At 39.2% G+C, this 26,572-nt stretch overlaps 3 protein-coding genes across 5 annotated transcripts; 2 read left to right on the forward strand and 1 right to left on the reverse strand.

Moving 5' to 3' along the window:
• The first annotated feature begins 6,708 nt into the window (after positions 1–6,708).
• LOC147521830 (uncharacterized) lies at positions 6,709–12,315 on the forward strand. 3 transcript variants are annotated; one of them, XR_015210939.1, is made up of 6 exons: positions 6,709–6,861; positions 7,606–9,595; positions 10,553–10,670; positions 10,814–10,927; positions 11,057–11,206; positions 11,705–12,315. XR_015210939.1 is itself a non-coding variant. In XM_086588765.1 (6 exons), the coding sequence occupies exons 2-6, from the start codon at positions 7,703–7,705 to the stop codon at positions 11,843–11,845; spliced, it is 2,175 nt and encodes a 724-aa protein (XP_086444891.1). In that variant the 5' UTR covers positions 6,710–6,861; positions 7,606–7,702; the 3' UTR covers positions 11,846–12,315. The 3 variants fall into 3 exon arrangements, 2 of the variants coding, with proteins under 2 accessions (XP_086444891.1, XP_086444887.1); XM_086588765.1 differs by lacking the exon at positions 10,553–10,670 and having other exon boundaries at positions 6,710–6,861; positions 7,606–7,709; positions 7,833–9,595; XM_086588761.1 differs by lacking the exon at positions 10,553–10,670 and having other exon boundaries at positions 6,710–6,861.
• Positions 12,316–12,849: 534 nt separating this feature from the next.
• Positions 12,850–14,596, reverse strand: LOC147521831 (uncharacterized). Its single transcript, XM_086588773.1, has 2 exons — positions 14,076–14,596; positions 12,850–14,005 (listed from the first exon to the last, which is right to left on the reverse strand). The coding sequence occupies exons 1-2, from the start codon at positions 14,245–14,247 to the stop codon at positions 13,074–13,076; spliced, it is 1,104 nt and encodes a 367-aa protein (XP_086444899.1). The 5' UTR covers positions 14,248–14,596; the 3' UTR covers positions 12,850–13,073.
• A 134-nt stretch (positions 14,597–14,730) lies between these two features.
• Positions 14,731–25,879, forward strand: LOC147521832 (uncharacterized). Its single transcript, XM_086566411.1, has 6 exons — positions 14,731–15,767; positions 16,087–16,270; positions 16,315–16,418; positions 24,460–24,573; positions 24,703–24,852; positions 25,352–25,879. Exons 1-6 carry the CDS (start codon positions 15,111–15,113, stop codon positions 25,490–25,492), a joined length of 1,350 nt encoding a protein of 449 aa, XP_086422537.1. The 5' UTR covers positions 14,731–15,110; the 3' UTR covers positions 25,493–25,879.
• The last annotated feature ends 693 nt before the right edge of the window (positions 25,880–26,572 follow it).

The raw sequence follows: 26,572 nt of genomic DNA on the forward strand, positions 1-26,572 counted from the left end.
CCTGGCGTTTGTGTTAAGTTGATTTAGGGTCCTTTTGGGGGACCTAGGGTTGGATTTGATTGGTAATTGACCACTGCGTGGTAATTGTAGTTATGTCGTTCTTAACTCCGTCTTTGGTGTACGACCTGACATTGTGATGTCCTAGGTCGAGTTGCTATTGCAAGATGCGTGGTACTCATGTAATGCAAAAGATGACATTTGTACTTGAAATGCTAGTAAAATTTTATTCATATTAATTGATACATCTTGAGAAAGGTTATTGATAAAATCGCTTGAGGAGAGCTGTGTTCCAAGGTCGGGGAAGCACATCACCGAGCTGAGTTTTAATTTAGTATGCTCAATTTCTAACGACTTCGTCAATAATGTAGGGGCCTTCCCATGTTGGGTCGAGCTTGGCTGGAGCTAGTGTCTTTTTGAGGACTAGGTCGCCGGCTTGGAAAGATCTTGGGACGACCTTATTGTTGTAAGATCGTTGGATTGTTTGGTGATACCGAGTTAGGAATATTGCAGCTATTTCCCTTCGCTCTTCTAGGAGATCGACCTCTTTTGCCAAGATGTTGTCATTTTCTCCTAATTTGACGATGTCAAAATGTGTGGATGTGATTGTGAGTTCTGATGGTATGATTGCTTCTGTTCCGAAGTAAAGTGTGAAAAGAGATTCATTGGTACTGGCTCTGGCTGTTGTTCTGTATGCCCATAGAATGTTCCCGAGTTATTCTGGCCATTGGCTTTTCTTGCTATCCAACTTCTTTTGGAGATTTTCCTTGATTGCCTTGTTGGTAGCCTTTGCTTGACCATTGCTTTGTGCATATCTAGGTGTAGAAAATGCTTGAATGATGTGCCATTTTTGTAGAAATGCCTTGATTTGTGAGCTAGCAAATTGAGTTCCGTTGTCCATGACAAGTGTGTGGGGTAGACCTAATCTTATGATGATATTGGTCCATATGAAGTTGATGACGTGGACTTCTTTGACTTGGACTAGTGGGATTGCTTCAACCCATTTGGTGAAGTAATCTGTGGTTGTTAGGGCCTATTTGAGTCCTATTTTCTTTTGTGGGATGAATGGTCCCATGATGTTTAGCCCCCACATATGAAATGGCCATGAACTGGCTATGTTGATCAGCTCTCGTGCTGGACTTAAATGGTTGTGTCCAAATGTTTGACATTGGTGGCATCTGAGAACATACTTCTTTACCTTAATGTGCATGCTTGGCCAATAATATCTTTGGGCAATTACTTTGTGAGCCAGAGATTTTGCTCCTGCATGGTTGCCACATTCGCTTTTGTGAATCTCGTCAAAGATGAGTTGGCTTTCGCGTGAAGTTATGCATCTTAGGTGAGGTCCTCCTGCGGATTTACAGAACAATCGACCGTTGATTACGGTATATCTAGGAGCTCTGCATTTTATGGCACGATTGTTCTTTGTGTCTGCTGGGAGCTCCCCATGTAAGAGAAATTTCATAAATGGGCCTATCCAAGATTGGGTGATCTCTTCTTCGAATGAGGGCTGAAAATCTGTGAGGTTGTAGACACTTTCTTCGAATGAAAATCTGAAAATCTGTTGGTATGCGGGCCTTCTAGGATGTCAATGTTGACTATGGTTGGACATGTCTCTTGTGTCTTCGAGGCTAAGAAAGTCAGGCTGTCTACATGTCTGTTATCCTTTCGAGGAATGTGTTTCAAGGAGAATATTTTGAACGAGCTGATGATGTCATTGACGACCTGAGCGCATTTGGTCAGGTTTGCTTCGTTTGTTACATATTCTTTGATGATTTGCTTGACAATTAGCTATGAGTCACTGTGAGCTTTGAGTTTTGGACTTGTAGCTGTTGCGAAGGCCTGTGATTAATGCTTCATATTCTGCTTTGTTGTTGGATGTTGCGAAATCGACCTTGATTAACTTTTGTAGTTGTGTTCCTTCTGGTGAAGTTAACACAACCCCTAATCTACCACCGCTATTGTTGCATGCTCCATCTACATAGAGGTGCCATGTGTCTGAGGTTGATGGTTGATGAAATGAAGTGATTGGCTTGGGTTTCCAGTTGATATCTTCGACGGGGAAGTCTGCCAAAAAATCAGCGATGACTTGACCTTTGCGAGATGTTATGGGAATGACGTCTATGTGATGCTCTCTGAGTTCTTCAGCTTATTTGGCCACGCGGGCTGTTTTGTTGCTAGAACTTAAGACCTGTTTGATGGGTACATCTGTGATGACCTTGATCTTGTGAACTTGGAAGTAATGTCGGAACTTTCTAGTAGAGTATAGCAAAGATAACATCATTTTCTTTATCGGATAGTAATGCTTTTCTGAATCTGCCAATGTCTTGCTGGTGAAGTAGACTTGTTTTTTGATTCCCTCGTTCTCACGAAAGAGAACCGAGCTGATAGCAAAGTCGGTGGTTGCATGGTAAAGCCCCAATGTCTCTCCTTCAGTTGGTTTGGACAAGACGGGCGGAGTTGATAGGTAAGCTTTCAGGTCGTTGAAAGCTTTGTGACATTCGTCTGTCCATGTGAATGTTGCACATTTTTTTAATATTTGCAGGAATGTTCTGCACTTGTCAGATGCACGTGAGATGAATATGTTGAGGGCTGAAACCATGTCAGATAACTTGTAGATTTGTTGCTTGGAAGTTGGTTCTGGCATCTCAAGGAGAGCTCATATCTGTTATGGGTTTTCTTTGATGTGCCTTTGTGAAATGAGGTAGCCTAGGAATTTCCCTGAAGGTACCCCAAATACACATTTTGCTGGGTTGAGTTTCATTTTGTTTTGGCGCAGTCTTTCAAAGGCTTCTTGTAGGTGAGAAATGTGATCTTTAGCCTTTTCACTTTTGACTACCATGTCGTCTATGTAGATTTCCATAGTGTCGCCCAACAAGTCTTTGAACATCTTTGTGACAATTCCTTGGTAGGTTGCGCCTGCGTTCTTCAAGCCGAATGGTAGGACGTTGTAGCAAAACGTTCCTTGTTCGGTTATGAAGGACGTCTTTTCTTGGTTTTCCTCTGCAAGTGGTATTTGATTGTACCCACTATATGCATCCATGAACAATAGGAGTTCGTGTTTGCAAGTTTGACCTACTAGTATGTCAATTCTTGGTAGGGGGAAGCTATCTTTGGGGAAATGTATGTTGACGTTTGTGAAGTCTATGCAGAGTCTTACCTGACCGTTCTTCTTAGGAACGGCTACGATGTTAGCTAGTCAGGTTGGGTACTCGATTTCTCTGATGAATCCCACATTTTTGAGCTTTTCTATCTCTTCATTAATGACTTTTTGAAATTTGAGAGCCAGTTTTCGAGGACATTGTTTGATAGGCTTTACATTTGGATTGACATTTAACTTGTGGCAAGCAACCTATGGGTTGATTCTAGGTATATCAATATACGACCAAGCAAAAACATCTTTATTGAGAGATAGAAATCTGACAAGTTGCTCCTTGAGCTTGGGGTCTAAATCGGCCCCTACATAGACAAACTTTGGGTCATCATTTGTGCCCAAATTGACTTTTTCTCCTGGTTCTATTTGTGCTTGCTTCCCCTTGAGCTTGCCTGCTTCTGATGTTGGAGGGCTGGAAGCTTGAGGATCTTGCAGCTTTGGGCTTTCTTTTGCTTGGGCGACTGAGGAGGTTTGGCGCCGGTTGTTGTTGTGTTGACTTGATTGCATCTATGAGCCTCTAGTTGGTTGCTTCTGAGCTCCATGATGCCTCGGGGTCCGGGGAACTGCAACACTTGGTGCAAGGTGGATGGAACTGCTTGGATCTTGTGGATCCACCTGCGCCCTAGGATGGTAATGTAGGATGACTTGACATCAATCACACTGAAATGTGTTGAGGTTTTGACCATGTCCTCTTTTTCTCCAATGGAGACTGGTAGATGACATCTCCAATGGCATCTGTGCGTTCTCCATTGAACCCATAGAGTGGTGCATTTGATTCTATCAAAATCGAGTCTGGCATGTGCATGTCTTTGTATGTTTGATAGAAAAGGATGTCGCAGGAGCTGCCTGGATCGATGATAACTCTTTTAACTGTCCACCCATTGATTTTGACGTGCACTACCAAGGCATCATTGTGGGGTAGGCACACCTTGTCTACATCGTCCTCCGTGAATGCTATGGAGGTTGTTGACTGAGAGCTGATAGGAGTGATGACTTCAGCTTTGTGGGAGAGGTGGTAGATTTCTTGTAGCACACCTACCCGTTTGTGCTTTTCCCGACCTGAGGTTTTGTCATTGGAGGTATCTGTAATCATGTTGATTACCTTTTTCTCGTCGTGGTCGGAGGAGTGCTAGCTGTCTCCTGTTGTGCCTCGACTGACCTGGGGATTTAGATCGTCGGGCTGTTATGCTCCTGCTACTATTGTTAGCAGGTCGTTCATGGCTTCGGTTCCTGCTTCTGTGGCAATTGACATTCAGCTTATGCCTGAAGTCACTTTCCGACAGGAACTCTTTTAGTTTTTCCTCCTCGACTAAGTCTTGGAGGTAGTGCTTGAGGCTCCAACACTCATATGTTTAATGGTGTTGGAGTTTGTGGGCAGTATGGACGTCCTTGGATTGCTATTACTTTGTTGATGTTGGGCTTGAAGTACGGTGTTGTATAAATCTTCTTCAGGATCTGGCTTGGCGTCCTGGAGAAGTTGGAGAATTTCCATTTTGTGTAGGAGGGCTTATGGGAGCTGGAGCCCTTGTTGTTGTTGTTGCCTGAGTAGTGATTGCTTTCTTTTGGTCCTCGTTTGTCGCTTACTGTGAGGACTTCTTTGCCCTTGCGTTTGGCCAACCATTCTTCGTACTTGATGTACTTGTCTATTCTGTGGTACAGGTTGTCTAAGCGTTCTGGCTTGTTGCACATTAGAGACCCTGCTAGGTCAGAGTTGTTTAGGAGGGCGTTGGTGAATGCAGAAGTGGCAAAACTGTCTTTTAGGTCTGGCTCCATTGATAGGAGTTCCTTCTTGAAACATCCTAGGAAAGCGTGAATCATTTCGCCATGTGCTTGCTTGAGTTTAAACAAGGAGTCCAGATCGGCTTGTTTCTTCCTGTTGTGGATGAACTCTGCTGCGAACGTCTCAGCTAGCTTGTCGAAGTTGCTGATTGAATCAGGAGTGAGCTTGTAGAACCATTCCAAGGCTTCGTCCGTCAGGCTGGTTGAAAAAAGTTTGCACTTCATGTAGTCGTACTCTGGAATGCTGTATAGTGTGAGGATCTGGGTGAAACAAGCTACGTGCTGGCCTGGACACGAGCTATTGTCGTACATTGGAAACTTTGGTTGGATGACTTCTGAAGGAGGCTGCTTATTCCTGATTTCAGTGGTGAATGGTGATGCCTTGTACGTCTGGAGTATCTTCTGAGTGATCTGGATCGCATTGGCTTTGTCGTTTGACTTCTCCAACCTTTGGGCGAAGTCTTCTAGTATTTGATTGGTGGTGGTGGTGAGGGCTGTGACAGCGTTGTTCTCCACTGCGTCTAGAGTGCCGTTGTTGGCGTTGGAGGTAGCTTGCTCGCGCATTGTTTGATTTTCTTGTTGCAATGTGATGAAGGCCTCCTGGAACGTCTTCATCTGATCTGCTAACATTTGAAGTGAGGGGTCCATGGTGGTTTTTCTGACCAACTTCATGGGCTTGAGAAAAGAGTGTGTGTTCTTTTCTTAAGAAAATGAACTGGCAGACGATGCCAATGTAGAGGTTTGGTGTTTAAGGGACAACGACTAGAAGTTCTGTTTGATAGGGAATGGCTGCACTCTTCTTCGGTTAAGAGTTGTCTACGTATCAAGTTTCTTGGGGTAAACTTGAATCAAGCCTTACGTAGTTCATCTCTCTCTACTTATAGATGTTTGAGCTGACTTTCCTTATTTACTCCAGGCCGTTATGAAGTGTAGATCCACCTTGTGTGCTATATTGATGATTCGTCATTATTCTGATATTACAAAAGTAAATGTCTCCTTGATTGTTACGTTGACTGAGCTCCAGGATTGCGCTAGTTGATTTGTTTTCAAAAATGGCTGTAACTGATGCTGGGGACGACCTGAAGTTTGGATCGTTGGTACGCTCTGATGGATAGGTACGAGCTGATGGATTGGTACGACCTGGTGTGTAGACACCTGTATTGTAGTGCAGAACGGAGGATATTTACACTCATATTGAGATATAAACAATCACTGTTCGTATGAACAATCATTGTTCATACTTCAATATGAGCTATGCATAATCACTGTTCATGCTCAACATGAGTTATGAACAATCATTGTAATGTATAATCAGTAAGAACACCTATTTGGAGTATGAACAATGTTGATATATGGACAATGATTGTTCGTTGTTGATACTCCAAATATATATTCTTACTGATCATACATTACGTTGAAGTATGGACAATGATTGTTCGTTGTTCATACTCCAAATATGTATTCTTACTGATCATACATTACGTTGAAGTATGAACAATGATTGTTCATAATTCATGTTGAGGTAATACCCAAAATAAATATGAAATATATACACTAAGTCGTTTCGGTTGGACTGCACCGTTTATTATATTTCATCAAACATCAAGAGTATACTTGTTAAAAAAAAAAAAAAAAAAAAAATCCCCTGACTGTCCTGTTCTAAAAATTTAAACAACCCGGGAGATTGAAATTGATTACGAGCCATTTTCAAAAACGTGTGGGCCTTGCGGGCCATATGCTTATTCGACCGATTTTGAGTTTTTTTACCAAGAAACCGAAAAAGTAAAAACCCACCAACTAGAAAAACAAAGAACGTTAGCAGTTTTTCTTTATATATTCATTTCCTTATTTCTCGTCTTCTTAACTCGTGCCCGCTTTCTTTGTTTCCCACACACAAATAGATTTCCAAGGGGAAAGAAAGCTAAACGAAGGTAAGTTTGTCTCGTTTTATTTCTATTCCACCTCTCAATTTCGCATCTTTATGCTCAATTTTTTTTACAATTGTTTGTTTGACCTAGAATTATGGATTTATTTTAATTATGATGTGTTTTGTTATTTCAGTGGCTTTGTTAACAGTTTCATGTATCGTTAAACAATTGTAAATAATTTGCAAATTTTCAGCTGTGGGGTGGTTAAAGGGGAAATAAACATGAGGAATTAGGATTGGTAATTTATTCCGCTGTTGCTGTTGAGTTGTTCTTGATACCCATTATTTGTTAGCCAACACTAGCAAAAAAACTCCACTTGAGAATGAGTGGAAAGTTTATTGATTTAGGTAGGATTGGGATATTAATGATTTATTTCAGTTCAAGTAGAAGTGGGCGTTTTGGGTAGTTTTTGGGTGAAGGACATATTGAGGTCACATGTGGATGCTAATAGGAAAATTTTGGAGCTATGTCTTGAATATAAGTACTTGTAAAGAATTTAGGAAATGAGCTATGATTTTACATGTTCTTGGATCCTTAAGCTAATGAAATTAGGTACAATAGTTTAAATATATCTTAACAATGCAGTCTTTGCAGAAGATTTAAGGAAGGTTGTTTTGTTTTATACGTTTTTTTTTTTTTTGTTTCAATGGTGTCTGTGTGTCAGATGGTTTTGGTAATTTATTTTAAGTGTGAGATTAGTTGTTATAATGCCAGTAATGATTGTTGTTTCATTACATTTTGTTACAGGATCCTTTACTAAATAATTTGTGAGGTATTTATACTGCGTTTGCTTTGAATAGAAGGATGGAAGCATAGAAGGCACTCATCACCACATATAGAAGACATGATACGTGAGAAAGTTAGAATTTCTTTGTACAATTTGGGTTTTGGCTTCTAGCTTCAAGGAATATTTTAACATTCTATTGGAAATGATTATTGTAACACACACTGGTTGTGCATGATTAATCAAGCAGATAAAAGAATGTCAAAGGGTCAATTCCAGAGAGGAAGTCACTTTGGGAGGAGAACCCTAGAGAGGTGCAGCACAAAAGGAAAAACAAAAAAGGTGTCCTATATTGATGTCGAAACTGGGAAGTCTCATGAAGTTATTATCATTGATGCCCCAGAGTCTTCAGAAAAAAAACTTCTAGGTCCCAGCGTATCGCAAAAGAAACTGCCAACTGGTAAAGTTATTAGCATTGATGATGATGAAATCAGCGCTAGTGAGACTGAAAACGCTGATGGAGGTGGTAATCACCAAGATAGTGGTGCCACCTCAAGCAAAGCTTCTTGTCCCTCTGTCAGCCAATCATCCGAAGAAGCAAATGTCGATGAGTGTCAATTGAACCGCAAAAGAAAAATTCCGATGAAATTTTCAAAGTCCAAGCGTACATACTCAGAAAAAACTTTTTCCAGAAATTATTTTGGTTGGGGTCCTCTCTGTGACAGTACATCCTCTGATAGTGACAGCTCAGACTGTGAGATTATAGAAGGATCTTGTGGTAAAATTAGTGAACAGTGGGACAGGGCTGCTCTGAAGAAAAGAACATTTGAGGGCATTCCGATTGGTCAGCCTGGTTTAGATGACGAAGCTAGTGGATCTGGGTCCTTTGCTGATGTTCCAAAGCATGTTGAAGTTGAAAATTCAGCGGAGCAGCATGTGCGAGATCCATTCTCTTATACTTACAATAACACAAACAATGACAACGTGAATTTGTCTACCTCCAGAGGCTGTGACGATAACATTAGAGAGGATTCTTTTCTCTCACCTGAGGAGAATGTTGTTGGCGATTCAGGTAAGGCTGTTGAGCCGGATAGTCCTTCATGGTGTAGAACTCCAGTACGGGAGGAAGCCCACTTTTTTCCTAAAAAGGTTGATATTCAGGAATCAGGGAAAACTTTCCGAGGTGAACCTTCATTTTGTGATGCTGAGGTGCAAAGTGACACTGATGATAGTGATGATGAACTTTACAGTTTGCCGAAAGAAAAAGAGTTTTCTGAAAAGCCACAAGTCAGATTTGAGAAGGATTGGTTTTGGGAAGAAGAGGAAAATGCTCCTGCAGAACCTACGCCTGTGGCAAGGGATGAAACACACTTTAATGAGAAAGCTGGTCTCGCGGAAGAGGTTTTCTTGCAGGGCGATAAAAGGTCAAATGAAACACATGTTAGTTATGACAGAGCCACGTCTCCAGGTTTAAATGAAATGATTCATCGGGAGCCTTGTTTAAGTACCATTCAGTCACCGAAGGATAAAATCTATGAAGGAGCTCAGTTCAACTATGAAGAGAAGTCGTTTTTAGGGGAACCATCTCTGCGCAGCAATCAGCCGTGTGGGGAGACATGGGTTAATGAAGTAGATAGATCAGTTTGGTGGGCATATTTCCCCCCCGATGACCAAATACAGCGTGAGAGTGAAGTCATTAATGGAAATGTCAGTCATCAGGATAATGTGAAAACTGCTTCTGAGAATCTTTCTCCCGATTCATCGAGAATCGAGACACAGGTTAATCACCAGACAGGCCGCTTTACAGATGAAAAGGAACAAGTTCTTGAATCTGTCAATAACACTGAACAGGTTGTTGAGAGAAGTCCTTTGTTACATGCTCCAGATGGGAATGGTCCTCTTGATTATGAGAACAATATAATAGGCAAAAGAGAAAAGCTCAAGGAAACTGATGAATTTAAACGTGCAGCAGAGGAAGAATGGGCATCCAGGCAGCGCCAGCTACAAATTCAGGTTTGGCATATGCAGACATCTTTTGTTTGCTTTCATCTTCAGTATGTTGGATTTTATTGAAATACAGTAGCTTACCTCCTGTAACCTGACTTTCATATCATATCATATAAAAGCTATTCTAAAATCTATTTTTAATAAGTCCAGATCTTTCCCTTTTCTTTGTTATCTTAGTTAACCAAAAAGCTAAAAGTGCATTTGGTATCAAAACAGATCATTATTAGAAAGTATATTGTACTTTTTAGTGGTTGTGATTTGCCTGGAATTTTAAGAGTTAGCTCCTATGTCTTCCCCTTCTTCTGTACTCTATTTTAGGATACCTACTATTACAGTCCAGTCCTTATTGCATTTCCCTAGCATTCGATTATGTATTTAGGAAATAATATATTTTTTTTCCCTACGAACGGCAAAGTTTGAACTGAATACTGTTGAACGAAAGTTCACTTATAGCAGAAAAAAGCAAAAAAAACCATGTATCTTTCGGGTCGATTATGGTGAAATATGCTCGTTAGATCTTTCATTTCTCATGACAAAAATCTTGAAATCAAAAGAGTTTTAAAGTTAAAAGTAAATCTGATTCTGCTGAACTCATTGTTTTCGATTTTTCTTTTTGATGAAAATAATTGTCTCTATTTGTAATATCAAAGCCGCATTTAAATTCTAGCTGTTTGGTGCCTGTAACTTACGAATCATTTCTGTTTGTCTTTGTTAACATGTTTTTAGAAGGGATTGCCTTAAGTTGATACTTGTAATTGGTAAAAATGAAGTATATTACTTTTCAACCAGAAAGTGGTACTAGGACGAGATGTCTCACAATACGAAGATATGCAAATGAAAACAAACTTAAAAAAAAAAAAAAAATAATCTTCTCTACTTGCTCAACCACTCATGAATTCTCCCATTTAAGAAATCAATGAAAAGGTAGATGCTTTCGCTCTTCTCAATCCATTTCTTTTGCAGGAGAAGGGGGCATGATGAGTATGTCTTCCTATGGGCAAGAAAAGCTTACCCCTAAACTAATTTCTCAACTTTTTTTAGTAGCGAAAGCTACGTCCTGCTCAGTGCTGACGTTCTGAAAGTGAGAACTTTGACTGGCAAGATCAACTTTTCAAAAGTTTTGGTGTCAGTTTAAATGTCCCATTGCGTAACGAAGAAATGATACGTTTAAATATGATGCTGTTGTTTATTCTGGTGGTTATGTTAAAGCTTGTTATTTTACAGGCAGAAGAAGCACAGAGGTTACGAAAGAGAAAAAAGGCTGAAACTCAGCGTTTATTGGATATGGAAAGAAGGCAGAAAGAACGCATCGAAGAAATGCGAGAGACACAAAAAAAGGTTTTATCTTCTTCCCTTCTGTTCCTCTTTCAGGACTGTCTTACTCTTTTTTTTTTCTGAATTGTTCTCCTTTCCCTTTCATCTTCTTGCAATACTGATACTTTCCAACGTGTTTCTTTTTTTTTTCAGAATGTGGAAACTATAAATTTGAAAGACCAACTTCGTGCTGAAGTTAGAAAGGAACTTCATAGAATGGAACTGGTTTATACTGATATGGTTTCATTACTTCGTGCATTGGGTATTCGTGTTGGTACTGGATTTTGTCCCAGTTCACGCGAGGTGAGATACATGTGATCCATTTGGTAAATCACTGTTACTTTATTTCACATAGTTTAAGCATTTAATGATAGTCAGTTATTCATATTTATTGCCCAAGTCTCGGTGGTAATCACAAATCAAGATATATAAAGAGGGGGCGGGGGGCGCGGGGTGGGGGCGGGGTTTACACTCACTTGATGAAATTCTTGGCCAAGTTTGACAAAATTTAAATTACAGGACACCTTACTTTTAGAGTACTGTATTCTTGTTTTTCCTCTTCCCTTGTTTTTTTTTCTTTGTATTTTCTGGGCTAGTCTTGAATTGCAAAGTTGATTTCCTTTCACTCAAAATTTAGGACCTGTTTACATGCGAGTGTTCAGCTTAAGCACTGTGGGTTCACACACTCTCTTTATCATGCAATGCACCTCTTCATTTTTTGTTTTAGCACAGTTTTTTGTTATCTTTGTACAAATTATTGTACCTTAGTGATTCTAGACTGATTCTGGGTCTTTATTTCAGGTAAATGCTGCATATAAGCAAGCCTTGCTAAAATTTCATCCTGATCGAGCATCAAGAACGGATGTTCGCCAGCAGGTTGAAGCAGAGGAGAAATTTAAACTTGTCTCCCGCCTGAAAGAAAAGCTTTTACCAGTTTCATGACAGAGAGCCAAAAACAATTCTATTTTGGCGACTTCAGTTATTTAGTTGCTAGTCTAAGTTTGTTCCTTCTGCCAATCAACAAGTTTTGACCCCCTAAAGTGCTGGCCCTCTTTGCAGCTATGTTACCTTGGTGTGGAAGAGAAGCCAACAGCAAAGGACTTCAGTTACAAAGAGTGAGGATTACACAACTAGTCTTACAGATTGTTGAAGATAAACTTTTGTACAGCAAATTTTTTTTTTTGTTGGAGATAGTACACCTAATTGAAGAAGTTCAATTCGAAATCTCATTTTGGTAGACTGCTTCCTATCCAGATATTTTTAAGGATATGGGGTCTCACTACTTGGTTAATCATAGCCTACTCTGTTGTTGAATTTTGTCATTGGATTAATCTGTACTCATGGACTATGACTTCAAGCCGGTACTCTCTTCATTGGTTTATATTGCAAAATTTGGGGCTATTTAAGTACGAGTCAATTAGTGTTTTGAAACTCAGATTGCAAATCCCATGTGGCACCATTCATCATGTACATTTGGGTTTAGGTCACTTCTTGTTGTTGTACACAAATAGTTGGTTGGTCATATCTGTTGCGATCACCTTTGATGATTTGATCCCGAAAACTGTTTAAAAAAAATAAAAACTAGGTCCATAAGGATCTGTGAACTGTGATTACCAATCTGATTAGTTCGCCACAACGAAATCTCCATTTGTAGAGGGGAAACCCAAATGAATCCAATCATCAGGGGACTTCAGTGAATGTCGTGACGTCTAGGCGGCTCCTCTCCAACCGAAACTAATATTACACTGTAATCCTCGTTTTGCTTGAGGAAAGGAAATTTACTTTTTCTATTGTCAGTGCGAAAGCATATCATAAAGGTTAGGGAATGCTCATAGTAATTTGAGTAAACATATCACTCGTTTAGAAAATACGAGTAAACATTTCCACTTAAACGCACGAATTGGTTTACATGCATTTGCAGTTTCCAAATACTTGCAATAGATAGGGAACCTTCAAAGCGCAATAAGATAAATTCATGGATAACATGAGTTCATTCCTACCTCATCACAGTGAAGAAAATACAAATACAAGCTATTCGGGTAGACCCAGCTTACTATACTATTAATTACAGGCATAACTACAACTTTAACTTGTCAAAATAACGATGCAAAAGGCAAAGAAAACTTAAACTGCAGTTTTGCTGTCAGAGTAGTACATGATTGAAACCAAATCAAGGAGATGCTTTCTGTGCAGAAGAAGCTGGAGGAATGCCAGGGAAGCCAGGTGGGAGTGGAAGCTTTGGAAGTGGAGGAAAGAGAGATGCTGGTGGAGGTGGTGATGCTAGTCCAGGTATTTTAGGAATAAGTGGTGGAATACTGAAGGCTGGTGGTGTAGGCTGCAAAGGATTTGGCAGAAGAGGCGCTGGCTGCAATGGGTTCGGTGGCAGTGGAATCCCACCAATGGTAGGTGCTGGTGTTGGAAGTATGGGTGGAATTATTGGTGGGAAAATGGAACTTGGTTGGAATGTTGTTTGATCAGATAATGAGCTACTACTTTTTGATAACTTAGTAACTTCTGGAATTATTGGTGGCAATAATGGTATTTCCGGAATGGCAGGGAAGGCAGGGAAGGCAGGGAATGCAGGAAGGGCGGGTAGGGCAGGAAGGGCGGGAAGGGGGAGGGTGATGGGGAGGGGAGGGAGAAGCGACTGAGTAGACAGTAATGGATTTGTAGGTACAGTCGGAATTGTTGGTATAGTTGGTATTGTAGGCTTTGGGCTTGTAGGAGATAATGTTGGTATATTAGGAGAGAGGGAAAACGTTTTGCTAGAACGGAATTCCTTAGGCACCGGTAAACTTGGTTTCTGATTACAAAACTCTGGCTGTTTTAGTGGCTTGAAGGTGAAAAACCCAGCTGATAAAATATGCGTTCCTTCCTTTCTACCCTTCAAATGGAATAAAGACGCTGTAGCTGATGAGGCGACCGCACAAAATGGTTCACTGCTTTTAATTAACTTAACTGAGCATTCTTTGATTCTGTTAAGATGTTTGCTCACTGCAGTAGGTAAATGAACTTCAAAGACTCCATGTTCATTAGTCTTCACTTCCTTGTTGAAACTTGTTTTTGAGTTCCCACTGCCACACTTCACCGCAACAGAAGCACCTGCATAGATAACTTTTAGTAAGTAGGTGAAACCAAACCAAACCAAAATTATTTTAATTCTGAGATGAACCTGAAATGAAGTGGTTGGGTCGAGAGAAATCCTGTTGAAAACATGTGTCACAGTACACAGTACCAACAACAATTGCAGATGGAAGCTGCTTCCCATGTTTAGCTTCTGAAAGATCGATGAAGAGATGACTTAAGGAGAACATCAGAAACCAAGGTACTCTGCTACTGGCCATTCTGAGTCAGTGTAACAACCCTTGGTGAGTAGTATGCTTTATAGTTTATATTGAATGGGTTTGCTACTATTAGTGGTTTTGAACTTCTCTTGCTTAACTCTGTAATTTATTGACAGTACATGCTATCATAATTTCGTGCTTAAGCAACATGACCCACCATATTCTTTATGTCGATCATGCAAAAACTAGTCTAAATGCAAACAATAAGCAGTGAATATGGTTTATTTCTTTCATCCTAAAGAAGAAATGTGAATCACAAAGAGGAAGAATCCAAGTGGCACTTGCTTAGAAGTCCATAACTACAACTTGTATTATTATTGTCTTTGTATTTTACTGCATGTTCTATCTTTGGGTTAAAGATATAAGGATGACAGTTAGGGCCCAATTGGCTCACTACTTCACGAGATATGTTGATAGCCACATAGTAGATGGACCAATCACAGCCATGAAGGAGAATTGAAGGATTTCACTACATTCATCACTTGGAATTACATTATCCATCCCTTTCAATTTTTTGAAGCTTTTGGAACTTGGGATCTAAGATACATTAGCATCTATTGATCTTGGTAAGAGATAAACGAATAAACATTAATATTAATAAACAAATAAGAAGTCTTGAATAAGTCTGTCATCTATCTCGATATATATACTCATATGCACACAAAATTCAATTGAATATCATGGTATTGAAACCTGATTTGTGTCACTGTGATCACTGATAGACCTTGCCATGTATAAACTTAATTAAGCAAAACAGTGGGAAGCAAAATTTGGAAGAATGTATTATGGTTTGAAGAGAGTTTTGTCTCCATATTGCATGACTATGATAGAACCTTTCAGTAAAGTTAAGGAGATAACCAAAAATGTATTATTTTGGTTATGGTACTCTCTGTGACAGTACATCCTCTGATAGTGACAGCTCAGACTGTGAGATTATAGAAGGATCATGTGATAAAATTAGTGAACAGTGGGACAGGGCTGCTCTGAAGAAAAGAACATTTGAGGGCATTCCGATTGGTCAGCCTGGTTTAGATGACGAAGCTAGTGGATCTGGGTCCTTTGCTGATGTTCCAAAGCATGTCGAAGTTGAAAATTCAGCGGAGCAGCATGTGCGAGATCCATTCTCTTATACTTACAATGACAACGTGAATTTGTCTACCTCTAGAGGCCGTGGCGATAACATTAGAGAGGATTCTTTTCTCTCACCTGAGGAGGACGTTGTTGGTGATTCAGGTAAGACTGTTGAGCCGGATAGTCCTTCATGGTGTAAAACTCCGGTACGGGAGGAAGCCCACTTTTTTCCTAAAAAGGTTGATATTCAGGAAACAGGAAAAACTTTCGGAGGTGAACCTTCATTTTGTGATGCTGAGGTGCAAAGTGACACCGATGATAGTGATGATGAACTTTACAGTTTGCCGAAAGACAGAGAGTTTTCTGAAAAGCCACAAGTCAGATTTGAGAAGAATTGGTTTTGGGAAGAAGAGGAAAATGCCTGCAGAACCTACGCCTGTGGCAAGGGATGAAAGACACTTTAATGAGAAATCTGGTCTCGCGGAAGAGGTTTTCTTGCAGGGCGGTGAAAGGTCAAATGAAACACATGTTAGTTATGACAGAGCCACGTCTCCGGGTTTAAATGAAATGATTCATCGGGAGCCTTGTTTTAAGTACCATTCAATCACCGAAGGATAAAATCTATGAAGGAGCTCAGTTCAACTATGAAGAGAAGTCATTTTTAGGTGAGCCATCTCTGCGCAGCAACCAGCCGTGTGGGGAGACGCGGGTTAATGAAGTAGATAGATCAGTTTGGGGGGTATATTTTCCCCCTGATGACCAATACAGCGTGAGAGTGAAGTCATTAATGGAAATGTCAGTCATCAGGATAATGTGAAAACTGCTTCTGAGAATCTTTCTCCCGATTCGCCGAGAATTGAGACACAGGTTAATCACCAGACAGGCCACTTTACAGATGAAAAGGAACAAGTTCTTGAATCTGTCAATAACACTGAACAGGCTGTTGAGAGAAGTCCTTTGTTACATTCTCCAGATGGGAATGGTCCTCTTGATTATGAGAACAATATAATAGGCGAAAGAGAAAAGCTCAAGAAACTGATGAATTTAAACGTGCAGCAGAGGAAGAATGGGCATCCAGGCAGTGCCAGCTACAAATTCAGGTTTGGCATATGCAGACATCTTTTGTTTGTTTTCATCTTCAGTATGTTGGAGTTTATTGAAATACTGTAGCTTACCTCCTGTAACCTGACTTTCATATCATATCATATAAGCTATTCTAAAATCTATTTTTAATAAGTCCCGATCTTTCTCTTTTCTTTGTTATCTATGTTAACCAAAAAGCTAAAATTGCATTTGGTATCTGTTGGAAATAAGGCTGGATAAATGCCCACCAACATAAGAATAAACCACCCGGATAAAGATAACCACCAATATGATGAGTGTAAATACTCTATCATAGCCAATATTAGATGAGTATATGACTCTATTCTTAGCCGATTTTGGATAAGTATGAGATTCTATCCTATCCAATATTGAGGAGGTGGGAGAGTTCTATAAATAGACCCCCCACCCCTGATCATTCCAAAACAACAAGAAAATCTCTCTTTCCTTTAATGGTGGCCTCCAACGTTTTTTAAAGAAGAAGCTAGTAATTTGTGGAGATTCCATAGGTGGTAATCTCCCTAGCCATTGTCAGTTCTTAGTTCTTGGTTCGTGAACAAATGTTGCTTCCCGTTCGTGGTTGGAACTTGACTCTATCTAAGTTGAGAAGAAGAAGATCTTGAGTGTGCCAAGAACATCATCTTCTCCTGTAGATCAAAGCTTGGAACTTCAAATTGAAAACTGTGACCAAGGTACGATATTCTGTTTCCGCTGCGCTATTTTATGCATATGGTATAACGTAATTGTACATATCGTAGGAATCATACATGAGATATCGGTAAAAACCCTACATTGGTATCAGAGTCAGTTTTCCATGGTTTGCATGCTTTTGTTTGCAATTTTGATCTTGTGATCTACAATTTTTTTTTGAAAAACTGCATTTTTTTTAAAATCTTTTAATTAATTTTTAAATAATTAGGCTGTTTAAAATTAATTAGAAATTGCTTAAAATTTATTTTTTTGCAAAATAAATTATTTATAGGAAATAATTTGGCTATTTTTAATTAAAATTTTAGTGGAAATTTTTTTCTAGGATTTTTTTCCTTAAAAATTTTTACATGAAAATTTATTTTTCTGAGATTATTTCTCTAGAAATTTTAGGATTTTTTCACATGTATTTTTCCACGATTAAAAATTAACATTAGGATGTTTATTTTTACCATGCAGTAATATTTAAATCTGGATTTTTACTATTGCATGTATATAAAATGGAAATTTAAGTTGTAGATTTTTTGCATATTCTATGTTATTGATAGTCAAATGCATTGATTTTATTTAATGGCTAGAATCATGTTAGTAGATTATCATGATCATCTCATATGTAAAAATGTGGATTACTTAGATTTATTTTAAGAGATGATTCTTATTCGTAGTATCTTATTTTTGGAATTCAAACTTGATAGAATGGCACCCGATGGAAAATCCCCGTTTACCATGCTACCTGAAAAGGACTTGTTAAACGTTAAGAATTATGAACTTTGGTCTAAGAAAGTTAGGCTAATTCTAGCAGATAGGAAAGTCATTGACGTAATAATTGAGAGACGAGCGTAACATACCATTTGAAGGATTAACACAAGCCGCTATATATCAAGCTTAAAAAAAGTACAATGAGTATACAAGCAGAGATAACGTTGCCCGAATTGCCATACTTGGTACCATGAGGAATGACTTCATGATGCGGTATGATGGCCTTGGATCGGCTAAATAGCTATGAGAAGCAGTAAAGGCGGACCTTGGGGGTACGACTACTACACAGTTGAGGAGGCTACAAATGAGCTTTGACAAATTTATCAAGTCAGCCCCTACATGACCTGACATTGCACGGTGATGAGGAACATAGTTCTTTGAAGTTAGCCCAAGCGGGACATGTCCCGTCAAAATGAACATCAAATTCAAGATGTCATTAGGTCTTTACCTAAAACTTGGGAACAATTTCGCCTTATCTTGACGATGACGACGATGCTCAAAAACTTTGCACAAGTCGCGAGGAAATGTGAGCTTGAGGAACAAAGGCTTCTCATGAAAAGCCCATTTGTTCAAACCGAAGCAAATGTTGTCAACTCCAAAAAGAGGAAGGCTCCTTGGAACAAGAAAAGTGGAAAAGGGAAAGGCAAGGAAAATGCCAAACCTGACCCACGGCAAAAGAAACCTAGGAAGTCGATAGACATGACTAGTGTTGAATGCTTCCGTTGTCATCAGATGGGACACTATGCTAGGGCATGTCCTTCTTCTGAGGTAAGTTTTACTTTAAGTACTGTCAATGTGATAAGTGCTGTCATGCTGTCTGATTCATCACAATATTGGATTGTAGATTCAACAGCGACAGACCACATAAGCCGGGATAAGTCCGTGTTTGAAGATTTCCAGAAACTTCCACAAGGAACTCGGAGAGTCCATATGGGAAACCAAAGTGTAGCTGATGTTTTGGGAACAAGCACTTGTAGGTTGGATTTTGCGAGTGGGAGATCCATCCTTATTGAAGAAGTACTCTTTGTACCCTAAATTAGGAGAAATCTTTTATCAGTTTTGAAATTACTTCAAGAATCCTATGTGTTTAATTTTTCCCGAACTTCGCTTGAGATATCTTTGAATAACAGTTTGATAGGTCATGCTTATTTAATGAATTCTTTTATGACATTACACTTAGCACAAACCAAGTTTTATGTCTAAAATGGTTGGTTGCCAATTGTGGCATACTAGACTAGGACATATTGTACCGCGATGGGATAGATCACTTAGCAAGAGGAGGGTTGTTAGGTAACTTAACCTCTCTTAAAATGGAAACTCAATGGAAAGTTGTCTTCTTTGGAAAGGCCACCAAGAAACCTTTTGGGAAAGCCCAAAAGGCAACTTATCCTTTACGACTTATTCACTCTGATATCTGTGGACCAATGAACAGCAAGGCATGGGGCTTTGTATTTCATTACCTTCACGATGACTATACACGCATGGGACCGTGTACTTGATGTCTCACAAATCGACGCCTTGACCGCTTTTAAAAAGTACAAGAACCTTGTTAATCATCAACTTGATAGACAATAAAGGCCTTAAGAACCCGACCACGACGCGTGTATCTCTCTCGATGAGTTTAAGGAACTCTGTGAAAATAAGGGTATAACTAGACAACTAACTATTCCTTATACCCCCGCCAGAATGGCGCCTCTCGGTAGAAGGAATAGAACCCTATTTGGACATGGTTAGATCTATGATGGCTCGGCTAACTTGCCCATCTCATTTTGGGGTGATGCATTGTTAATCGGTTTGCGCATTACTACTTAACCTAGTTCCTTCAAAATCATTGACAAAACACCCTATGAACTATGGACTTGGTAGACAACCCGCTTTGAACTATCTTAGACCATGGGGTGTGCGTACTTTGTCATTTCTCAAAATCGAGAATTTGGGAAGTTGAGTGCTCTAGAAGGAAGTGTGTCTTTATAAGATCTGATGAGACTTCTAAGGGGTATGTCTTCCTAGGGGAGGATACTCAAGGGCATGTCACAGAAATAGAAGCACGTAACGTCAGATTCTTAGAGGATCAATACCCAATGAGGGGTGATGTTGATAAGGATTTACAACTTTATGAAGTTGACAACCTTATAACTGCTGATGAACAAGGCGAAGATGAAACTTTCATCAACCCTGATTCCAGTGATAATGGCATTGGTCAATTGATTGATCAATCCCAACCTCGTAAGAGTGTTATAGGCCATATCCCCAAACATCGGTTTGAGATTGAAAGGGAGATAAATATGACCAATGCATTTACAGAAATATCTAATGAACCTAAAATGTTTAAAGAGGCTATTTCTGGGTCCAATACAAGTAAGTGGATGGAAGTTATGAAGGAAGAATTGGAGTCGATGAAGAAAAACAAAGTATGGGACTTAGTTGATCTACCACCAAACAGGAGATCTATTGGGAACAGGTGGGTTCTCAAGATTAAGAAAAATGCGGAAGGGAACATAGACAAATTCAAAGCCGGGCTTGTTGCAAAAGGTTACACCCAAAAAGGAATAGACTATGAGGACACCTTCTCCGCACCAGTAGTGAGATTTGCCTCCATACGCCTCCTCTTGTCAATAGTTGTTGCACTTTAGATTTAGAACTTTATCAAATGGATGTCAAACCGCTTTTCTCAATAGAGAATTGCAAGAGGAAATCTATATGGATCAACCCACTAGTTTTTCAATCAAAAGTCAAGAACACAAAGTGTGTAAACCGAATGCATCCATATATGGTTTAAAACAGGCCTCTGTGACAAAGGAATCGAGATTCCATGAAGCTATGCTTCAAGAAAAATTCGAAATGGTAAATGAGGACCATTGCATATATGTCAAGACATCTAAAATTGGTTTTGTGATTCTATCTCTATATGTGGATGACATTTTGTTAGCAGGTAACAACAAGACATTGATAAATTCCACTAAGGAGTGGTTGTCATTAAACTTCGAAATGAAGGACATGGGTGAAGCTAGTTATGTCTTAAGAGTTAAAATAACTTGAGATCGGCCCAAACGCTTGTTGTCTTTGTCTCAGGAGACATACATCAAGAAGGTTTTGGAAAGATTCAACATGACTGATTGCAAGCAAATGGATCTCCCAGTAAGTCTAGGAGAGTCTTTGAGTTCAGAAATGTCTCCCAAGAATCCCATCAAAACTCGGGCTATGAAAAATGTACCATACTCAAGTCAATCGGAAGCCTGTATGTATGATGTTGTGTACAAGGCGGACATCCGCTATGCAAATGGGTTAGTATCAAGGTTCCAAACAAATCCCGGGTCGCATTAATCGGAAGGTCATCAAAGAAGATAATGAGGTATCTCAAAGGCACCGTGGACTACTCGCTTGTCTACCAAGGGAAATATCTTAAAAGGCGATTGGGTAATCTCGATCTTGACTAGGATGGAGACCTTGATGAGAGGAAGTCAACTTCGGGATATACCTACATAATGAATGGAGGTGCTATATCCCGGAGCAAAGAAAACAAACTTCCATAAAGACTTTCAACTATGGAAGCCGAGTATATCAGATCTTTGCTTTCACCACGTGAGGCCGCAGGTGGCTCGACGATTCATCAAACACTTGTCGGTGTTCTCAAGAGTCACGAAACCAGTTCACATCCGGGATCGACGAAGATGGTCGCTCTTGCATATGCTAAAGATCCAAAGTACTATGGAAGAACCAATCATATAGAGTTAAAGTATTACTACGTACGACAAATGATATTGAAGAAGAAAGTGGTTCTACAACATATATCCACTGATCAGATGGTTGCGAATCCACTGACCAAACCTATTCCAAAAGAACTCTTCCTTGCACATGTAAAAATGTTTGGGTTAAAGAGGATGTAATTATGCTAAGAACACTTTGATGGTTTAATGAATAAACGTGCATTCTTTCCAGATCGATTGCATTCTCATTATACTGTTTATCATCTCATATGTATGTCGGTAGGGTTGGACCGGTTCACTCACATGAACACGTCACTTCCATTTTAAATAGTGGGAGTTTAGCTTGACAAGTCACTAAACCTTATGGGAAGGGGTGGACCTAGTCTTAGAAGTCATGCCCCTTCTTATAATTGGATAAGAAGAAACAGCTTCATAGGGAAGATTACTGCCTAAACCTACAAACAAATTGTTGCCAAGTGGGAGCAAAGTATCCTTGGAATTGTCATTAGGGATGACAACACTTGCATGGTATGAGTGGACATACAAATATCTATTGTTGAGTAAACAAATTAGATACTCTTGCCGTGACATGTTTTCACACAACATGTGTATAGTTGACCACCTGAGAGCAAGAAAATAAATATCCCTAAAAATTCTTGCTATGTGAGCTCTATTGATATATTTTTTGTTTAAAACATATCGAATGGTACCCTCCTTAAATTTTTGACCTTGTCAAGAAAATAAGAGGACTACTCGTAACTTTGGTTTGCTCCCCACAAGCTCTTTACTAAAAGGCCGACCGGATACATCTTGGGAAGTTGGTAGAACTCGACGACAATGACTTGCGTCTGAAAAGGTAAAAAGCGAAGGTTTATCACACAATCACCGGACTCTATCCGGCGGGACAATTGATGATAATTGTGAATCATGTGATATGTTTTTGACTTTATGGTGTGGACTCATAGGGATATGATGTGCTATTTGTCAAAGTGATGAAACAAACGGATCTTGGGGTATACACACACTCTCGGATATTAGGTTTTACGGATTCGCCTTCTTTAAGGTCATTTTCATGGTAGATCACCGTATGCGTGCTTTTCATTGCGACTTGCTTCTTCACGGATATCATGATACGTGTGCTAGGGTCACACGAACCATTTGTCGTGGTGAGACACACAAATGGTCGAAAGCATTCTACTTAAACGCTTATCTTAGAAATCTTCATCGCCGTGTGGGCGAGTGGGAGATGTTGGAAATAAAAATTTGGATAAACGCCACCAAGATAAGGATAAACCACCAAGATAAGGATAACCACCGGTATTGGGATGAGTGTAGGACTCTATCCTAGCCAATATTAGATGAGTATAGGACTCTATCCTTAGCCGATTTTGGATAAGTATGAGACTCTATCCTATCCAATATTGAGGAGGTGGAAGAGCTCTATAAATAGACCCCCCCACCCCTCACATATTGATCATCCCAAAACAACAAGAAAAGCTCTCTCTCCTTTAATGGTGGCCTCCAACGTTTTCTAAAGAAGAAGCTAGTAATTTGTGGAGATTCCATAGGTGGTAACCTCCCTAGCCATTGTCAGTTTTTGGTTTTTGGTTCGTGAACAAAGATTACTTCCCATTCGTGGTTGGAACTTGACTCTAGCTAAGTTGAGAAGAAGAAGATCTTGAGTGTGCCAAGAACATCATCTTCTCCTCTAGATCAAAGCTTGGAACTTCAAATTGAAAGCTGTGACCAAGGTATGATATTCTGTTTCCGCTGCGCTATTTTATGCATGTGGTATAGCGTAATTGTACATATCGTAGGAATCATGCATGAGATATCGGTAAAAACCTTATAGTATCAAAACATATCATTATTAGAAAGTATCTTGTACTTTTTAGTGGTTGCGATTTGTCTAGAATTTTAAGAGTTAGCTCCTATTTCTTCCCCTTCTTTTGTACTCTATTTTAGGATACCTACTATTGCAGTCCAGTCCTTATTGCATTTCCCTAGCACTTAATTATATATTTTGGAAATAACAATTTTTTTCCCCTACAAACGGCAAAGTTTGAACTGAATACTGTTGAACGAAGGTTCACTTATAGCAGAAAAAAGCAAAAAAAACCATGTATCTTTCTGGTCGATTATGGTGAAATATGCTCGTTAGATCTTTCATTTCTCTGGACAAAAATCTTGAAATCAAAAGAGTTTTAAAGTTACAAGTAAATCTGATTCTGCTGAACTCATTGTTTTCGCCTTTTCTTTTTGATGAAAATAATTGTCTCTATTTGCAATATCAAAGCCGCATTTAAATTCTAGCTGTTTGGTGCCTGTAATTTACGAATCATTTCTGTTTGTCTTTGTTAACATATTTTTAGAAGCGATTGCCTGAAGTTGATACTTGTAATTGGTAAAAATGAAGTATATTACTTTTCAACCAGAAAGTGATACTAGGACGAGATGTCTCACAATACGAAGATATGCAAATGAAAACAATCTTAAAAAAATATATATATATTCTCTACTTGCTCAACCACTCATGATCTCTCCCATTTAAGAAATCAATGAAATGGTAGATGCTTTAGCTCTTCTCAATCCATTTCTTTTACAGGAGAAGGGGGCATGATGAGTATGTCTTCCTATGGGCTAGAAAAGCTTACCTCTAAACTAATTTCTCAACTTTTTTTAATAGCGAAAGTTACGTCCTGCTCGGTGCTGACGTTCTGAAAGTGAGAACTTTGACTGGCAAGATTAACTTTTCAAAAGTTTTGGTGTCAGTTTAAATGTCCCATTGTGTAACGAAGAAATGATATGTTTAAATATGATGCTGTTGTTTATTCTGGTGGTTATGTTAAAGCTTGTTATTTTGCAGGCAGAAGAAGCACAGAGGTTACGAAAGAGAAAAAAGGCTGAAACTCAGCGTTTATTGGATATGGAAAGAAGGCAGAAAGAACGCGTGGAAGAAATGCGAGAGACACAAAAAAAGGTTTTATCTTCTTCCCTTCTGTTCCTCTTTCAGGACTGTCTTACTCTTTTTTTTTTCTGAATTGTTCTCCTTTCCTTTTCATCTTCTTGCAATACTGATACTTTCCAACGTGTTTCTTTTTTTTTTCAGAATGTGGAAACTATAAATTTGAAAGACCAACTTCGTGCTGAAGTTAGAAAGGAACTTCATAGAATGGAACTGGTTTATACTGATATGGTTTCATTACTTCGTGCATTGGGTATTCGTGTTGGTACTGGATTTTGTCCCAGTTCACGCGAGGTGAGATACATGTGATCCATTTGGTAAATCACTGTTACTTTATTTCACATAGTTTAAGCATTTAATGATAGTCAGTTATTCATATTTATTGCCCAAGTCTCGGTGGTAATCACAAATCAAGATATATAAAGAGGGGGGGGGGGGCGCGGGGGGGGGGCGGGGTTTACACTCACTTGATGAAATTCTTGGCCAAGTTTGACAAAATTTAAATTACAGGACACCTTACTTTTAGAGTACTGTATTCTTGTTTTTCCTCTTCCCTTGTTTTTTTTTCTTTGTATTTTCTGGGCTATAGTCTTGAATTGCAAAGTTGATTTACTTTCACTCAAAATTTAGGACCTGTTTACATGCGAGTGTTCAGCTTAAGCACTGTGGGTTCACACACTCTCTTTATCATGCAATGCACCTCTTCATTTTTTGTTTTAGCACAGTTTTTTGTATCTTTGTACAAATTATTGTACCTTAGTGATTCTAGACTGATTCCGGATCTTTATTTCAGGTAAATGCTGCATATAAGCAAGCCTTGCTAAAATTTCATCCTGATCGAGCATCAAGAACTGATGTTCGCCAGCAGGTTGAAGCGGAGGAGAAATTTAAACTTGTCTCCCGCCTGAAAGAAAAGCTTTTACCAGTTTCATGACAGAGCCAAAAACAATTCTATTTTGGCGACTTTGGTTATTCAGTTGCTAGTCTAAGTATGTTCCTTCTGCCAATCAACAAGTTTTGACACCCCTAAAGTGCTGGGCCTCTTTGCAGTTATGTTACCTTGGTGTGGAAGAGAAACCAACATCAAAGGACTTCAGTTACAAAGAGTAAGGATTACACAACTAGTCTTACAGATTGCTGAAGATAAACTTTTGTACAGCAGATTTTTTATTTTTTTTGGAGATAGTACACTTAGTTGAAGAAGTTCAATTTGAAATCTCATTTTGTTACACTGCTTCCTATCCAGATATTTTTAAGGATATGGGGTCTCACTATTTGGTTAATCGTAGCCTACTCGAAAAAATTTCCTTTTGTTGTTGAATTTTGTCATTGGATTAATCGGTACTCATGGATTAATAGGGAAGTGTGGGCCGAAAAAGCCCCATCCAATATCCAATGGTAGGTAATCATTCTCACTGTTTAGTCGGCGCATGCGCATACTTCTGCCCCCGGGCGCAACGAAGTTATCGGTAATAAGCCGCGGCAGCGCCCGGTCTCGTGGGCCGTAGGCACGATGGGCATACCCTAGTATATATCTATATTAACAATACACAGCAGTGTGGGGCCCGCAGGGCCTCCATCCTACGGCTACAAACCCATTTTCTCGCTTATGACGTGGACAATCTAAGTGAGAAAGCCCCGTACGCTGCTTTACACAGCAACATCCGACCGCGTTGGTACCACTCCCTCACTCTCTCAATCGTCTCTCTCTCTTCTCGCTCTCTTTTAGTTGCTACCACTCCCTCACTCTCTCTGTTTTAAAAACAACCTTAAATAATCTCTGTGTTTTAAAAAAAAAAAAAACTTTATAGAGTTGTAGATCCAACAACCTCACTCTCTCTGTTTGTTTTTATAAAGTTTTTTTTTTATAAAGTTGTAGATCCAACAACCTCACTCTCTCTGTTTTAAAAACAACCTTAAATAATCTCTGTGTTTTAAAAAAAAAACTTTATAGAGTTGTAGATCCAACAACAAATAATCTCTGTTTGTTTTTATAAAGTTTTTTTTTTTTATA

This window comes from Coptis chinensis, chromosome 1, assembly GCF_015680905.1.
Source record: "Coptis chinensis isolate HL-2020 chromosome 1, ASM1568090v1, whole genome shotgun sequence".
NCBI classification, from domain to species: Eukaryota; Viridiplantae; Streptophyta; class Magnoliopsida; order Ranunculales; family Ranunculaceae; genus Coptis; species Coptis chinensis.

Excerpts from the sequence above, each read along its gene's own strand:
- LOC147521830 (XM_086588761.1), top strand. The coding sequence starts at position 7,817 with ATGATTAATCAAGCAGATAAAAGAATGTCAAAGGGTCAATTCCAGAGA. Across the intron at positions 10,928-11,056 it reads TGCGAGAGACACAAAAAAAG|AATGTGGAAACTATAAATTT; the intron begins GTTTTATCTTCT and ends TTTTTTTTTCAG. Across the intron at positions 11,207-11,704 it reads TTTGTCCCAGTTCACGCGAG|GTAAATGCTGCATATAAGCA; the intron begins GTGAGATACATG and ends TCTTTATTTCAG.
- LOC147521831 (XM_086588773.1), bottom strand. The coding sequence starts at position 14,247 with ATGGCCAGTAGCAGAGTACCTTGGTTTCTGATGTTCTCCTTAAGTCAT. Across the intron at positions 14,006-14,075 it reads ACCCAACCACTTCATTTCAG|GTGCTTCTGTTGCGGTGAAG; the intron begins GTTCATCTCAGA and ends TTATCTATGCAG.
- LOC147521832 (XM_086566411.1), top strand. The coding sequence starts at position 15,111 with ATGTATTATTTTGGTTATGGTACTCTCTGTGACAGTACATCCTCTGAT. Across the intron at positions 15,768-16,086 it reads CCTACGCCTGTGGCAAGGGA|CGTGAGAGTGAAGTCATTAA; the intron begins TGAAAGACACTT and ends TGACCAATACAG. Across the intron at positions 16,419-24,459 it reads AGTGCCAGCTACAAATTCAG|GCAGAAGAAGCACAGAGGTT; the intron begins GTTTGGCATATG and ends GTTATTTTGCAG.